This window comes from Anabrus simplex, chromosome 3, assembly GCF_040414725.1.
Source record: "Anabrus simplex isolate iqAnaSimp1 chromosome 3, ASM4041472v1, whole genome shotgun sequence".
In the NCBI taxonomy this organism is placed as follows: Eukaryota; Metazoa; Arthropoda; class Insecta; order Orthoptera; family Tettigoniidae; genus Anabrus; species Anabrus simplex.
The window spans coordinates 427616145-427632298 of NC_090267.1; the positions used below are offsets into that span (position 1 = coordinate 427616145).

The 16154-nt window shown below is 38.1% G+C and overlaps 1 protein-coding gene across 2 annotated transcripts in view; it reads right to left on the bottom strand.

Annotated features, from left to right (window-relative positions):
* Window positions 1-1017: 1017 nt before the first annotated feature.
* Cpsf6 (cleavage and polyadenylation specificity factor subunit 6) overlaps window positions 1018-16154 on the bottom strand; it is a 383523-nt gene continuing 368386 nt past the window's right edge. For both annotated transcript variants that reach the window (XM_067143420.2, XM_067143419.2), the window contains exon 13: window positions 1018-4141. In XM_067143420.2, coding sequence (XP_066999521.1) covers window positions 3991-4141 — 151 coding nt within the window. In that variant the 3' untranslated portion in view covers window positions 1018-3990. The remainder of the gene's footprint in view (window positions 4142-16154) is intronic.

Here is a 16154-nt window from a genome sequence, read left to right on the forward strand (position 1 = left end):
TGGGAGACGTACTTATAAGCAATTCATCCAGGTTTGAGTACAAACTATGGGTGGGAGCAACGTCTAATCGTTAATGCTGATTGTATGGATCAAGAACTATTATCCCAGAAGCATACAAGACTCTAGGTGTAGACCCTTCTGTTGTTCTCCAATTCAGTGATATGAGGCAAAAAGGGTTAACATTCAACAAACAAAAGCTTTATACAGGTTTATTGGAATGGTGGGTGGTGTGGATCGTAATGAGCAGAATGTTGGACAATACAATGTTTCAATATGAGGTAAAAAATGGTGTTTCCATTGATAACTGATGAACTGATGTTATTTATGTTGCTCAGTAGAATCCATGGTAGCTACACTGGTATTCTGGTAAAAAGTTGGACCACCTAGCTTTCTACAGAAGAATTGCAATGGTTCTCTTGAAAACCAACAACAAATGCAGCTCAAGCAAAAGGAAGACACCAAGTTTGGACAATAAAGAATCCTGGTTGATAGATTAGGTCATATGAATGATTTGCAAGGGAGATAGATTAATGTAGGTTATACCACAAGAAGTGCCTACAATGTGCAGAAAGTGTGATGCTGCACTACATGTCGATTGCTTTTACCTGTACCATACCACTGCATAAGTAAAGCTAAATATTACCCCATCATAAGGCTTTCCTAGCCATTGCTTATGAAATCATTTCTGTTGTTAAGTGATTTTGCTCTCTTAGAAGTGCTTGACTGATTGATTCACTGAATTTTTTCTAGGGAGAATTGAGGTTTATATTCTATGGGAATTATTTGTATTATCAAATTCACTATGTACTGGACTGCATGTATCTACTCAGCAAACTAACAGGGAGTATGTGGTGTCTGCCATGTAAGTAGAACAATGTGTCAATGTAGTGGGGTCAAGTTTTGCGTGAGGCAGTGAGTTGCAGATAGACACGTCCAAAGTGCTGGCCAGTCGAACGTAGCCAGACAACTAAAATGTAAACATGTTAATTTATCAATAATTAAAATTACATGCTTATATATGCCCATTGTCCTTTAGAAGAACACAGCGCTGAAGAAAAAAAGGGGTAATGCTTAAAAAAATGTTGATACATATCAGTTATATATGAATTAATATCATTTTCATTTTAAAATCTTGGGCATAGGGGTTAAGGACTTCAAAGTTAGTCTAGGTTGGCCCACTAGAGCTTTGATTTTTTTCTTTTCTTTCTTTTTTGTCAACCGTTGCCTGATGCACACCAAGAGAAAATCTGAAAATTCCAACACTATTGCATCAATTTCGCCTGGCATAACAGTCATAGCCTACGAAAAGAGCAACATAAACACAACAATTGTGCTCGACTGGATAAAATGCGTAAGGAAATATCGACCAGGGGCATGGTTTAACTTCAACAGCACAGTCTACTGTGAGTAACAGGTTTTGCAGGCACACGAAAGACAAAGTGAAAGCTTGCCCATAACTAGGAAACACAGACAAAGGGATTATACCGCTTGATGTGTGAACTAATAAGCCTTTCAAAGCACCTTTGAAACGGTTATACACCAACTGGGTGGCGGGTAGCAACCACACATTCACGCCAACCAAAAAATCAAAAGACTTGACTTTGAGTTGATATGTAAGTGGATAAAGAACACAGATGACCTGATTATGCCAGAATTATTAGTCGAGAGTTTCAAAAAGTAAGGTATATCATATGCCCTCAAAGAGACATCTTGTGCAGTAAGAAGAATGGGGATGACGATGACAGATTAAAGGAGATAAAAGTTAGAGAAGGTACGCAAGTATCAATGATATATTTATATTACTGTATATGTCATTTGATTAAGTGAAAAAAATAGAGTTATTAATTAGTATACTAGTAACTCTCATGTCTCAGAAAGCTCCACAGTTTATACATTCCAATACTGGGGAGTTCTTCCTAAGTATGGTGGGATTTATTCACATGTAACTAAGCAAACCCTTAATGCTATAAATTTCATTGGTAATATATGCATACTCTTTCGACCGCCTCATCACTGAATCATCAAAGTAAAATAAATATACGGAGAACACTGTCATCTTTTCAACTTTCAGCATTAACTACAGAATACAAAATAGAATTTTTCACTGCTTTGAAGCAATTCCATTAAATTATATTTACCGTAAATACAAAGGAAGGAGTTAAGGACAGGTATCGGTGGAACAATTTCTTGCTTGAAACCATCACCAATTCCCCTGAAGGGAAGGAGAGAGAGATAGAGAGAGAGAGAGAGAGGGAGAGAGAGAGAGAGCTAGAGAGGGGAAAAAACCATCATCTTTAAAGGGCAGTAAAATATTGTTACATTAGAAGTCTGAGCACAGTGATTGACCACAGCATCAGACTGAAAACCTTGAAACCTTGCTGTATGAAATTATCAAAGAACATAAAGAAAAACTAAAAACAACTGTACATGGCAACTGAAGCAATGTATTAGGTAAGCATATTTTTAAACCCACAACAAACTCTATTTATTCCTAATACACATAATACTGAGTTTCAACTATGAACACAAGAGATAGGATTTCAAATCAAGAGATCTGAACTGTAACAAAGGCAATGCAATAACACAGGCCTACTATAGAAAGGACCTGAAAATTTACTTAACATATCATCCATATTCTCACAATTCAATAAGCTTTCAGAAAACTTAGTACAAAGTGCAGTGAGGTACGAAAGAGAGCAAAAATTTATAGTAATATAGCCAGAAAATGTTCTACCTCATAGTATGTGCACAACATTCTCTGTCACATTGTATTAACAAATTATTATCCAAGACTTCTTGTTAAAGTGGCTGTGTTAATTGTAAGGCATATAAGTTACAAAAGCTGGCAATTCTGGACTAATATGATTCTAGCAAATTCAGTCTGAATATCTAACAGGTAACATTGCGTATAAGAAACAAATTCAGTTTCCAACCTATCCTTTTGAAATATTGGACCATGACCCTCTATATTTTTCCACAGTCCACCTCATTCTATTACTTCTTAATGCGAATCAAACAAAGAATTCTGGTAATGTCATTACCAGCAAGAAGTCAAACTGTTGATTGTACATGTTTAATAAACTTAATGCATATTACACAGAAAATGCATTAAGCAATATATGAATAAAGAAAGCAGAGGAGGGACATACTGCAGCAGTAAAATAATTATTTTCACTCTCATCAGTACAGCTCAGATCCTAATACTGAACATGGAATGTCCCCAACATACAATAATTAAATAATAGTCCTGCTTGCTGCTTAATTTATTTAATAGTTGATTGGGAATGAAGTTGTACTCATGCAAAGTTAATCCAATACCTCTCAGGGCCCTAAGCACAAAGATTATGTTTCAAAAGATTCTACACCATACTGGCAGCAACACATTTACGAAAGTATCAGTGGCTAATGAGGACACAGTTGCATATTACAATCCTCTTCCATTCTTCGTTGGTTGCAACAGCTAGTAGTTTTCAAGTCCTCTTCTCTTGTAAAGCTTCTCTGAACTGCTAACGAGTAACATATACCACTAAAAATATTTGACTTTTCTAAGATCATTCCCTACATGAACTTATGAACCTTGACCAGAAGCAGTAGTTTATAACTAATAAACAACACACATATTCTTTCCTAAAATAATTAGAGAAATATAAATTCAACTTAAACTCATCAGTCTCCACAGAGCAAGGTCCTTTGATCCCAGAATCAGTAATAACTGCAAGTCTAGGTATCAAGTTGTATAACATTTTGAACATCTTTTAGGAGGCACAAAAGAAATAACAGTTCAGCAGATCAGCACAAAACGAATAGCCATCGAAGAGCACAATTGAATTATGTGCATTTCATGTTTTAAAATAACAAGCAATGTTTCTGTAGAAACTGTAAGATAGATAAGGCAGGTGAACAAGATAAATATGTCTGTAATGAAGTATTTAAGAGATAAAAAATTATAATGACAAAGGTATAATGATAGAGAAAATGAAGTTCATGGAATTAGTGACGAGAGCTGCGATGAGAAGACTCTCTCTCTTCCCTTCGTTCCCTTTCTCTATCCCTCTCTCGCTCTCTTTCAGGCTCCCTTCGAGTGCCTTCTCTCTCCCGCTCTCTTTCTCGGTCACGTTCCCGGTACCGATCGTCATAGTACCTGCAAATAAAATAACAGACATGGTTACTTCACTTGTATGACTGGTCAGCTGGAAGCAGTACTGAAAATGGTAACTTAATGGGGATGTGCACCTTCATGCTATTTAATTGTGATTGGTTCCATTAACTACAATTCCCACCACTAACTAAAATACTACACCAGACCAGTAAGTACTACAGCAACCACAAACCCACAGAAATTGCCTTGTGTGCTGTTGAGATACAATGATTCAAAAGTTAACTGCTCCAACAACTGCTATGAACAATTGCATATTCAGCAATCAAGATACGCCTATAATAACAATAATAATAATAATAATAATAATAATAATAATAATAATAATAATAATAATAATAATAATAATAATAATAATTGTATGGATTCAGCTAACATAGGCAGACATTTTTTTTCACATCATAGGATATAAACTTCATGGTTTTGATCCATGTCGAATTGTGATCACAATAATAATTATTAAATTAATGTCGTATGGTCCAACTTTTTCAATCATATATTATGCAATATTATTGAATTACATTACTAAACTAGGGACTAGTTTCGGCCTTGGCTGGCCATCTTCAGCCTTAATGTAATACATCTAATAACTAAACAAATGTAAAAACACACCATTAACATTAAAATCAGGGATGAACTAAGTGTAAAATCTGAAAAATAAATTAGGCTCTAAATTCTTAGCATCTGGAGTATGCTCATCATCCAGACTCTATGCTGTACTGATATTCACAGAACTGTTAGTTCCATTACTGCAAAACATTACAATTTCAATTGCAAAACGGGAACTGGTAAATGTTGATTCTGTAGTCAGATAATCAATCACCAAATCTACTTGATGCCACTGTAAATAACCACCAGCTGACACAGAACTGCCAGATGGTGTTTCCACATGACCAACATAAATAAAATGAAATGTTCCAGTAGTGCTTGTTAAAATCATGCTGAAATGCTGTTGGACATTGTCAGGACGGCACATGAAGATAGGGTTAAAACTGATACATTCTTAATTTGTGGCTGGTATAAACTTGCAATTCATTGCGCTGTCCATGAAGTTAACCTGAATAAATGATAGATAAAATTAGATAAAATTGATGAATAGAAGAAGGGAGTGTGTTACTTAAATGGTATAGGTTATACGAGACTTACCTCTCGTTGTGGAATGTGGTGTATTGTTGTGTGCCTCATACTAGGTAAAGGTATAGGAAGGGGCGGAGCAAGGAGAGAGTGGCTTGGCAAGGGGCGGGGGCAAAGAGGGGGTGTAGGGGAAGGGGGGAAATTAAGACGGGGCCGAAGGATCTGAGAAATGAGATGGCTGCTGAGGAAAGGTGCTGTGAATATTATGAAAAACTGAATTATGACTTGGTTTGACGTTTCTAAAAATGGGAATTGAAAGGTCAAATAGGGTATTTGGCTTTTCTGAAATGTCATTAGGATTATGATTCGGGTTAAAATATATATATATATTCATTCATTCATTCATATCATTTTTGCCCTTAGAGTGTCTGAACTCTAATATCTCATGATGACACAATTTTCACTTCTTTCTCTTCTTCCTCTTCTCTTCCCAAAATCTCTTCATCCTTTGGCTGTGCTCCTGTTTCCTTTGTTCTGTCCACAATGTTCCTGTCTTCTTCTTCTTCTTCTTCTCCTTCTCATTTACTATAAATTTTTTTATTCCTAATTTTGTTTCTGAATTCTTTTCTGTCTCCTATCATTTGCCTGTTGATCCCCACCTGCCTTAAGTCTTCCTCTATTTCATGATACCAATTTGTTTTCTTGCTTGAACTGTTTACTACATCAAAGATTTTCTTTGTAAGTCTGTTGCTGTCCATTCTCTGTATGTGCCCATAGAAAGTTAGTCTGCATTTCCTGATCATGTCTGTGAGTCTGTCAGTGTGCTGGTATAGCTCTTCAGTAGGTCGTATCATCCATATGCCATCTCTGTGTATTGGTCCAAATATTTTTCTGAGAATTTTACGTTCTATTTTTTCTGTCTCTATGATGCCTGATGCTCCAATTGTGGTCGTTTGATGCATACAATGCTTCTGGTAATACGACTGTTTTGTAGTGTCTAAGTTTGGCCTGTCTTGATATGGTTTTCTTATAATGTGACCATGTGAGTGTGTAAGCTTTCTGGAGTTTTTCCGTTCGTTCTATGTTAGACGCCTTGTTTGATCCTCCTATTTGTAGGCATTCCCCTACATATTTAAATTCTTCTACTCTTTTTACGGATCCATATACAGTATGCATGGTGTGCACATTGTTGTTCTGTTGTTCCATGTATTGGGTCTTCTCGTAAGATATCTGTAGACCTGTATTGGCAGCTATTTCATGCAAGCGTTCCAGTGTTTCCTTTGCCTCCTGTGTATTATTGCTAAGTATGGCTACGTCATCTGCAAATCCCAGACATTTTATGATTGTTTTTGTTTCATGTGTTCTTCCCAGCTGTATTCCTTTAACTTGTTCCTCCCACTGCTTGATAATTTTGTCCAACACCATGTTGAACAAGATTGGTGAGAGCCCGTCTCCTTGTCAAACACCTGTGTGTATCTGGAAGGGTTCCGAAATTTCTCCCATGAACTTGATCTTGGAGGTGGTGTCTGTAAGTGTCTGTTGTATAAGTGCTCTGGTTTTTCTGTCAATGCCATATTCTTCCAGTACGTCAAAGAGCGTCTGTCTGTCTATGGAGTCGTACACTTTTGTAAAGTCCAGCAGCTTTCAGTTATGTTAAGGAGGGGTCCTTTGTTGATGATTTTGGGAATTTCCATATCTTGTTTTATTTCTGTGAATTTGTGATTATAGTCATGCATATGCTGTCCTACAGCTGAAGATTTATTGTACTTCAGGGCATTGACGTGTTCCGAGTACTTTATATTATAATTCCTCCCGGTCTGTCCGAGATAAGAAGAATTACAACTGTTGCAAATAATCCTGTATACTCCTGATTTTGAAAAGCTACTGAACTTGTTTATGGATGTGGCATTATATAAGACTTGCCCATTCCTATTGTTGGTTTTGAAAACTACTTTTACATCGTGCTGTTTTAAGTTGGTGACTTTGTAAATTTGTTCGTTGAACGTAAAGATAGAAAGGGAGGAGTTGTTTTGTTTATCCTTTTTCAAAGTGGCAGAGGGGCAATATTTACATTTACTGATTATTTTTTCAATTGAGAAACTGTGATGTCCATTAGAATTAGCTATATTACGAATGGTGTTAAACTCATTTTTGAGGTCTCTTTTATACATTGGAACACTGAAGGCTTGGTACACCATGCTGTTGCTCGCTGCTCGTTTGTGAATTTGGGGGTGTGAAGAATCTTGACGGATTGTAGTGACTGTTTGGGTGGGTTTTCTGAAAATCTTATACTTTAAGTAGCTTGGGTACCTGATAATAGTAAAGTCTAAAATATTAATTTTCCGTTCAATTTCGGACTGAAGTGTGAATTTTATATGCGGGCTACTGTTATTTAGATTAATGAGGGTGGTAGCATCATCTGTGATGCTCTCATCCATAATTACTATGGTGCCATCTACGTATCTTGACCAGAAAAGGATATTGTCAAATGTTATTATTAACAATTTTGCTGTGTTCCAAAAAATCCAAGTAAATCTCAGCGAAGATACCCAAGGTTGGCAAACCAAAAGCCAATCCTTCTTGTTGATAAATAACATTATCAAAAGTAAAATATGTGGGTTACAACTAATTTAAGCATAGACATGAAATCATGTACTTTTAATATACTTACGCTGCTGTATACCTTAAGAGATTTGTATGCTAGGACACGTTTACAATATTGAATGAGTGGAGAGTGATTGGATTGAATGTTGAACTTTTTTAATTTACCAATCAATACTTTTAGTGTTTTTGATGGACTTGTTCGACAAAAAATGATAGTTCCTTTGTGAAAATCTTTGAATGAATTGTAATGCTTTATATAACGGACTCGGTTTATAAATAATGATCGGACGAATGGGGACGCCAGTTTTGTGTATCTTGGGGAGGGCTCTGGTGGTGGGAAAACTTGGGTTCATATTAATTAAATTAGTTTTTACTTGATCTATCAATAGGTATGAAGTATTTTTCAGGGTCTACTTAAGTTGATGTTGGATTCTCAGGGTAGGGTCCTTCTTTACTGTAGAGAATGAGCTATCTTTAAAAAATTTACTTGTTTAGCTTATGTATTCGTTTTTGTCTATCATGACGCTAGCGTTACTGTTATCTGCTTTCGTTAATTATAAGATTATTATTGACTTCCTTTCTGAGAGCATGTACTTGCTTTTGTATGAGAATTGAATCCGTGTAGCTATTGTTGTCATGCGTAGTAAGGGGTGAATTACCAGAGTTAATATTTTTTAGGTTAAGAATGGAGTAACCCATCAATGTAATCTATATTCTCTGTTATGGCTATTTGGCTGCATTAAATATATTATTTTTTATTAAAAGTAAGCGGGAATCACGTTCATGGACAACACATTTCTACTGAATGAAAATTGTTATACACCCGGAAACATTGCAGACGGGTTTGGTGAGTATGTCTCATCAGTGTATGTGAACACGGATTTTACTTATAATGTGGAACATCTTTCTTTGAATGAAGTTTTTGTTCTTCCCAGGGTTGATAAATTGAAAATTACTCACATACTGGTAGATGAAGTAAGAACAGTCATTAATAAAAAGTTAAAACCTAAGAAAACCAGCAGACCTGATGGCATTCCACCATACATAATCAAGGGATGTGCTGACATACTGGTTGCTCAATTAACCTTCATGTTCAATCTTTCTTTAAAGACTCCTCCTTCCCGGAAAAGTGCAAAATGGCAAAAATTACTCCAGTCCTAAAGGGAGGGAACTCAAGAGATGATAGCAAACTATCGCCCTGTTAGTGCTATAGCAAAGATACAGGGTGGCACATGATAAGTCACCCGATTGAATTTCAATCCTACAAGTATACTATTGGGGCAATAGCTTTGAAATTGTGCAGTCAACTTCGTGCAGTTCATGGAAATTACTCCAGATGTCGTTACGAGTTCATCACTTCCGTTTTGAGTCTGCCATTTCAGATTTGCCGCGATGGCGGACAAAGAACGGTTGACCGTCGCATAAAAGACGAAGATTGTGTTACTGTTCGCGGCGGCGAACAGTGTTGCATTGACCCAGAGAAGGTTTAGTGGTCATTTCGGCACACGGTGGGCTCCAAGCCCCCAGACAATACACATATTACATAACAAATTTGCAGGTACTGGATCTGTTTTGAAGTGTAAGCGGCCACATGCTCATACCGTACGTTCGCCGCAAAACATTGAAGCAGTCTGAGTGGCTTTGACTCGCAGTCCGAGTAAACCAACAAGAAGAGCCAGTGCCGAGTTGGGAATTTCACGGCGATCTGCACAAAGAATTATTCAATGCGAGCTTTACTTGTATCCATACAAGATGACTGTGGTGCATAAGCTTACTGCGAGAGATAAGGAGTGGAGACTACAGTTTGCAAGGTGGGCAATCGAGCAAGAGGCAGTGCTACACAACGAATGGTTTTCGGACGAAGCTTATTTTTACGTGAATGGTGTTGTGAACAAACAGAACATTCAATTTTGGGCATGTGAACCTCCGCAAATAATCCACATGAAAGACACCTACGGGGAGAAAGTGCGTGTGTGGGTCATGATGTCAAGCCAGGGAATCATCGGTCTGTTTTTCTTCAATGCTACAGTAACCAGTTCTTTCCTCAACCCATGGCCACAGGTCTTCCATACTGCCAACGTTGTGCTCGATTTTCTACACGAAAGACTTGGCCTTAAGGTATTGTCAAACAAATTTCCAGAACGTTATGAAGGAGGAGGAATGTGGCCGCCTCACAGGCCAGACATCAACCCATGTAACTTCCTTCCTTCCTTCCTTCCTTCCTTCCTTCCTTCCTTCCTTCCTTCCTTCCTTCCTTCGGGGGTTCCTTAAAGAGAAGGTGTACCACAGAAAACCCGAAAATGCAGGGCAGGTGTATGATCACTACCGATTTCTAAACATTTAGCAATAATCTGAGATAGGGAAAAAGAAGGAGATGGGATAAGAACATCAGGTGTGGTGTTGGATCGTGGTAGGGTAGGGAAGGGAAAAGGAATGCGATTACCCCGGATATTCGCACAGAGAGTAATAAAATTAGTAAGGGCCGTAAGGGTATATGAGGTGATAATATCACAGACTATAATATAATCATGAAAATGATTATCAATATACCGAATAAAATCAGAAGGAGGAGGGTTATCGGCAGTTAAATAAGTAATAGCGACAGCAAAAGTGCGAGTAGACGAAAAAAATTCAATAATCAGATATTCATGGAGAGTAAGAGAGGGAGGAAGAAAGTGATGTTTAGTAGTGAGATCCCTCCTGACACCAATAGGTACGCCTCATTTTGGTGCTGCCATTGGTTTTTGGGGTTTCTTATAACCACATAACCTTGTGTGGTGCTATTTGAGGATCCAACCAGCCTCTGGGCTGATGACCTAACAGACAGGGCAAGAAAATGTAGGATGATCCTGCGCGCATGTGGCACATATCTGATCTTGTTTGCAGGGTTCACTTGGTAGGTGGTTTTACCGTTGACAGCGGTCACAGAGGATCCTCCTGGGGGGGGGATGACCGGGAGGGCTCGACGTGGTGGCGGCGGGCGTAGATCATGGCGCCGTCGCGGAGCAGGCAGTCAAGTGTGTTAACATCCCGGGAGAGAATGCATACCAGAGTAGTTGGTCCCTCCGTGTTCCTGATGCAGAGGATGCGGTATATTTGGTGGCCGTCTTGTTGGAGCTGGGCCGCCACTTAGTCCTCCGCGTAGTCCCGTTCAACCCCATAAGCAACCACAGATAAGATGGGGGTGGGTTGAGAGGGAGCCTCAGGCTGACGGGCTGGTTGCTGCTCAGTAAGATTACTCGCCCGGGCGTGTTTTCCCAGTTGGTGGGTTCCAATCGCCGAAGTGAAATGCGAGTAGAAGGGCTTGGACATTTTCAGGTTGAAGCCTTCTCTTGTACGTTGAATCCGCAGAGCATATTGAGAGATGTTGGGGGTAAACCTGGAGATAAGCTGGTAGAGAGAGCGGGTATTGGCCAGATGTGGTTCAATATTAATCAGTTTGATGACGTAAAAACTAGGTGGAAGCTGTGGTTTGGACAAATGATGTGGCGCTGTCGGATATTAAAAGGAAGAGCCGGATCTTTCGCAACCATAACACAGCTGCGAATATTAGTAGGCATATATAGAAGAGGTGGGGGTGCTCGATACTGAGGTGGCGAAGGGGGTAATTGTTGGATGCCCAGAACCGAGGATGGCATGCCTGCTCGCTCGGTCTGGGAACTGGCTGGAGTATTTGTAGAACCAGTGGAACTGGAAGCTAGAATGGCCTCATCACGGTGTTTAATTTCACGTTCAGGGCTAGAGTGCTGGTCATCGTCGCTATCCAATGATGGGGCTAATTTAGCAGATTCGTCGTCCAAAAGACGGGATCCAGAACGATCTCGATCCGTCTCCTGGAGCTCCGACATGACACCGGACAAAGTTTACAGGAACTTTGGAAGATGACGGTGGTAGTGAAAAGTCGCCTCGAAGCTTGAAGAAACTGACACCAGATGGCGGAGATGGTAGATGGTTGCCGCATATGCCTCAAGATAGAAGTGAGCTTCGAACACGTAGAAAGCTGTATCGAAGTAGATGTTGCTTGCCTCAATAATTGCCGCCACGCTGCAGAACTATAATGTCCGATATGGGTATTAGATTTTTTGAAGAGTTTGGCTGATCAAAATTGCTGAACTGAAAGAATTTTCAAAGGAATATAACGAACTTTTCAGAGGAAACTGAGAAAGTTTCCCCGGTAAAACGGAAAGTGAAGTTTCAAGATTTTTAAGTCACGTACCGGTAATAAACGTTTGAAGCCAGCCCCGCGGTCTAACTTGCCTGCCTCTCTCCCAGAGGGCCCGGGCTTGATTACTGGCCTGGTCAGGCATTTTTACCTGGATAGGAGGGCTGGTTCCAGGTTCAGTCATTCTATGAATACCTTTAATTGAGGAGCTATTTAATGATGATATGGCGACCGCGGTCTAGAGAGCCAGGAATAATGACCGACAGGTTTCGTCACACTGATCATGCGTCACCTCGTAATCTGCAGGCCTCCAGACAGAGGGCGGTCGCTTGGTAGGCGGAAGGCCCATTGGGGCTGTAGTTTGGTTTGGTTTAGGGGCGTTTGTAATATTATAAGTATATATATTTCATTTTTGTGATGTTTAGGCAAATTGTTCATGGTTCATTTGTTCCCGGATTTTCCGTTTTCCGTGTTGTATGTTTTTTCTTTTCTTTCCCGTTGTCCCTCCAAAAACAGAAAATTGAGGTTCCACTGTATTCCTAAATGTTAAGAAATGTAAAGTTCTGGTATTTACCAGGAAAAAGGAATATATATATCAGACATATTATACTGGGGAAACAACACTTGAAATTGTAACTTATATTAATGATCTAGGAATTATTTTCGACAGCAAATTAACTTTTAACAGCCAGACTGCAAAAGTAATGAGTCTATCTAACAAGATGCTTGGTTTTATTATTAGAAATTCCAAATTATTTATTCAACCTGAAGTTATTGTTAAGTTGTGTATAAGTTTAGTACGAAGCAAGTTAGAATATTCATCGGTAATCTGGGACCCCCTTTATAAGGACCAAACAAGTCACATTGAGACTGTACAAAATAAATTTCTAAGATATTTGTATCATAAAACTTTCAACGTATTTTGTCCATTAGACATTTCAACCCACTATTTAAGAAGTCTGTTCAATTTCACATCTTTGAAAAACAGGAGGACATTAACCCCTTCCCACGGACTATCTTTGACTCACTATCGGGCGAAACCTAGAGTAATAATTTGCTTGTCAAGTAGAGTTGTGGAGTACCTTCACTAAATAATTTATTCTGTAAAAACCACTTAAGATATCACTTTCAAATTTTGTAACAATGGAAAATACACTATAGTTATTCTAAAATGATACAATGAGATCACCTAATTACACGCAAGACCCCCCCCCCGTTCAGAATTTTACATCAAGAAGCATCTAATATGGTGCACAATGTTAAATTGCTTGTTCTTGAAATCAGTCTGAATTGCTGGACCTGATGGGGCTCTTATTTTCTTGGTAATGCAGAGAACGCAGGAATTCACCCTGAATCTCCCAATTTATTTCATTTTCGGGATCAGTTGGATAAAGATATTTAGATAGCAAATCGTACTTCCTCTTGGACATACAAATTATAAATTTTTTTTCACTAAATGGGATTGGAAGATAAACTGACATTAGTTGGAATATTATGTAATTAAGCGCAGAATTGACTGGAGAATTAAAGCTGATAATTATGTTTTTCACAAGTAGGCCTAATATTTTAAAAGGAGACGGTACCTGAATGAACATTTCCTGTTCTGTGCCGTATTTCGATTTCCCTCAGTTTCATATCCTGTCCCAACTGCTTCCCATACCATTTTTATTATCATACCTACAACTTGAAACTCACCACTACCATTGCATTTGTAACAAATATCCTCCGCAATCAACTGGTTATGAGCAGCCATGTTGTTGCAATGTGTTTACATTCAGTCAGCTGTCTGTTCTATCTCAGAAAACGTATAAAAGAACACTTTATTTTATGATTCCGTGCATGCCAGTTGTATCTAGGAAGCATAGGGAATTCACTGGTTCCAAAAAGTTATATGTTTAGCAGACAGATGGCAGAGGAAGTCGGTTTGAAAGTTGAGTACGCTTTACTACGCAACCCGCGGGAGACAATGTGCGGGTCCAGTACGCTTTACTATGCAACCCGCGGGAAAGATTGAATTTCGTTACATATATTAAGGAAAATTTTGAATGGAAAAATTGACTGTCAAGAATTATTTACCTTCATCCCATTTCATATACCACAAGTAACATCACGACAGCAAGTATTACTTCACATCCCAAGATCTAGAAGTGTTCATCACTCCAAAACATTATCAGTTTATAATTCAATTAGTGCACAAGTTGATTTATTTGCTGGCGCTAGGTTGTTCAATAAGCAAATAAAGGCTATTTTCCACTAAATCATCATTAAATTCCTTTTTCCTGGAATGCTAGGTACTCTTAAGTTTTTGTTTGTGTTCTTTTTTAACTTGTTTAGTAATGTTTTATGACTGATGTATAGCCTATACTATGTTTTTCATTTGTAGTAATAATTTTAAAACGTGTTCTGCTTATTAGTTTTCTTATTTTATTCGTTGCTATTATTGCTACCATTATTACTTCTGTTTGATGTATTTACAAGCTTAAAGTCTATATGTCATGAAGGAACATAAATGGGCTCAGCTTGTGTACCTTCGTACAAATAAATGAATGAATGAATAAATAAATAAATAAATAAATAAATAAATAAATAAATAAATAAATAAAGTCAGGTATATCACATTTTTAATTTCAGTGTACAGTATTAAAATTAAGAGTTTGTTTACTTGGCCTTTATTTGTAATGAGTTAACAACCGCTATCGACCACGCCTAGGTATTTATTACACAAACATGTTCTCATCTTTCATTTTTGATTATCTTTATGGAACACCTGTTGATGGGTATTATTAATCGACTCGAACATCACCTTTGAATGTCGACGAGAGCGATCGCAAGTGCACATAGTGAGAAAACAATACCATACCGAAGATGATCGATCGCATTTTGTGGCAAACGTTTCAGTTTTCTTATTCAAACAGCATCACCTAACCTAACCTCAAAATATGTATCATTGAAACATATTTCAATCGCCAGTAGAGAAATGATAACCTTCTAGCTATAAATTTACATGATAATAGCTTTTCCAAAATTTAACCAGGTGCCAAATATAAAACTAACCCCTGAAATCAATGACACACTTAGTCGTATTTTGAGGCGTATCCCTTTCTTACGTAACTGCAATATTTAGCATTAAATTTAAGCGATAGTTTACTTCAGTCTTCATTTCTAACGAGTTAACAACTGCTCAATTAGAAATAGGAAAGGATTTCCACCTATCAATACTTATTTAATGCACTTATTATGTTTGGTCACATCCAAATGGGGCATGTCGAAACGGGAACTGGCGTGTATGTCACTATGTGTGACAATGCAATTGTATGTCTATAATGATATGCTTTAGGTCTTAAAATTAGTTTATAAAACACATCTCTAGTCAAAACTAACTTATATATATAAGAGATAAATACAATATATGTAGGAACACTTCATGCACATGAACGTTCGTGTCTTGCGTGTTGTTCAGTTCATCGGTTGACTTCTGTGTTCAAGTCTTGTGTACATAGTTGTACACTTCATTGCTGTTTCTGGAGTTTGAATGATATGATTTGCTTGTAAAGAATTTTTTTTTTTTTTTGCTAGGGGCTTTGCGTCGCACCGACACAGATAGGTCTTATGGCGACGATGGGATAGGAAAGGGCTAGGAGTTGGAAGGAAGCGGCCGTGGGTTTAATTAAGGTACAGCCCCAGCATTTGCCTGGTGTGAAAATGGGAAACCACGGAAAAACCATTTTCAGGGCTGCCGATAGTGGGATTCGAACCTACTATCTCCCGGATGCAAGCTCACAGCCGCACGCTTCTACGCGCACGTCTTGTAAAATTGTCACGTTGTATGCATAAAAGATTTTGTCTTCATGTATATACATAGAATAAAACACTTTCCAATTTTAAAAAAGGGTGCCAGACGTATAGATAGAATTAGGCTAAAATAATGTATATTCAGCTCTGCTGTGTGTTGAATCTTGTAGCTTTGTTAAAATCAAATCATGTTATCCTGTGACGTCCATAATATTTGAGTGTCATGGGTTCAAAGTAGTGGCTCCTTTCCCATTTGTAGCTGTGTAGTGATGTTATATTATCTGTGGAAGATAAGATTGAGCTGTGAGTGATATTTTATGTTGGAGGAATGTCTAAGGGTTGTGTGTGCTAATCTGAATGTACTTA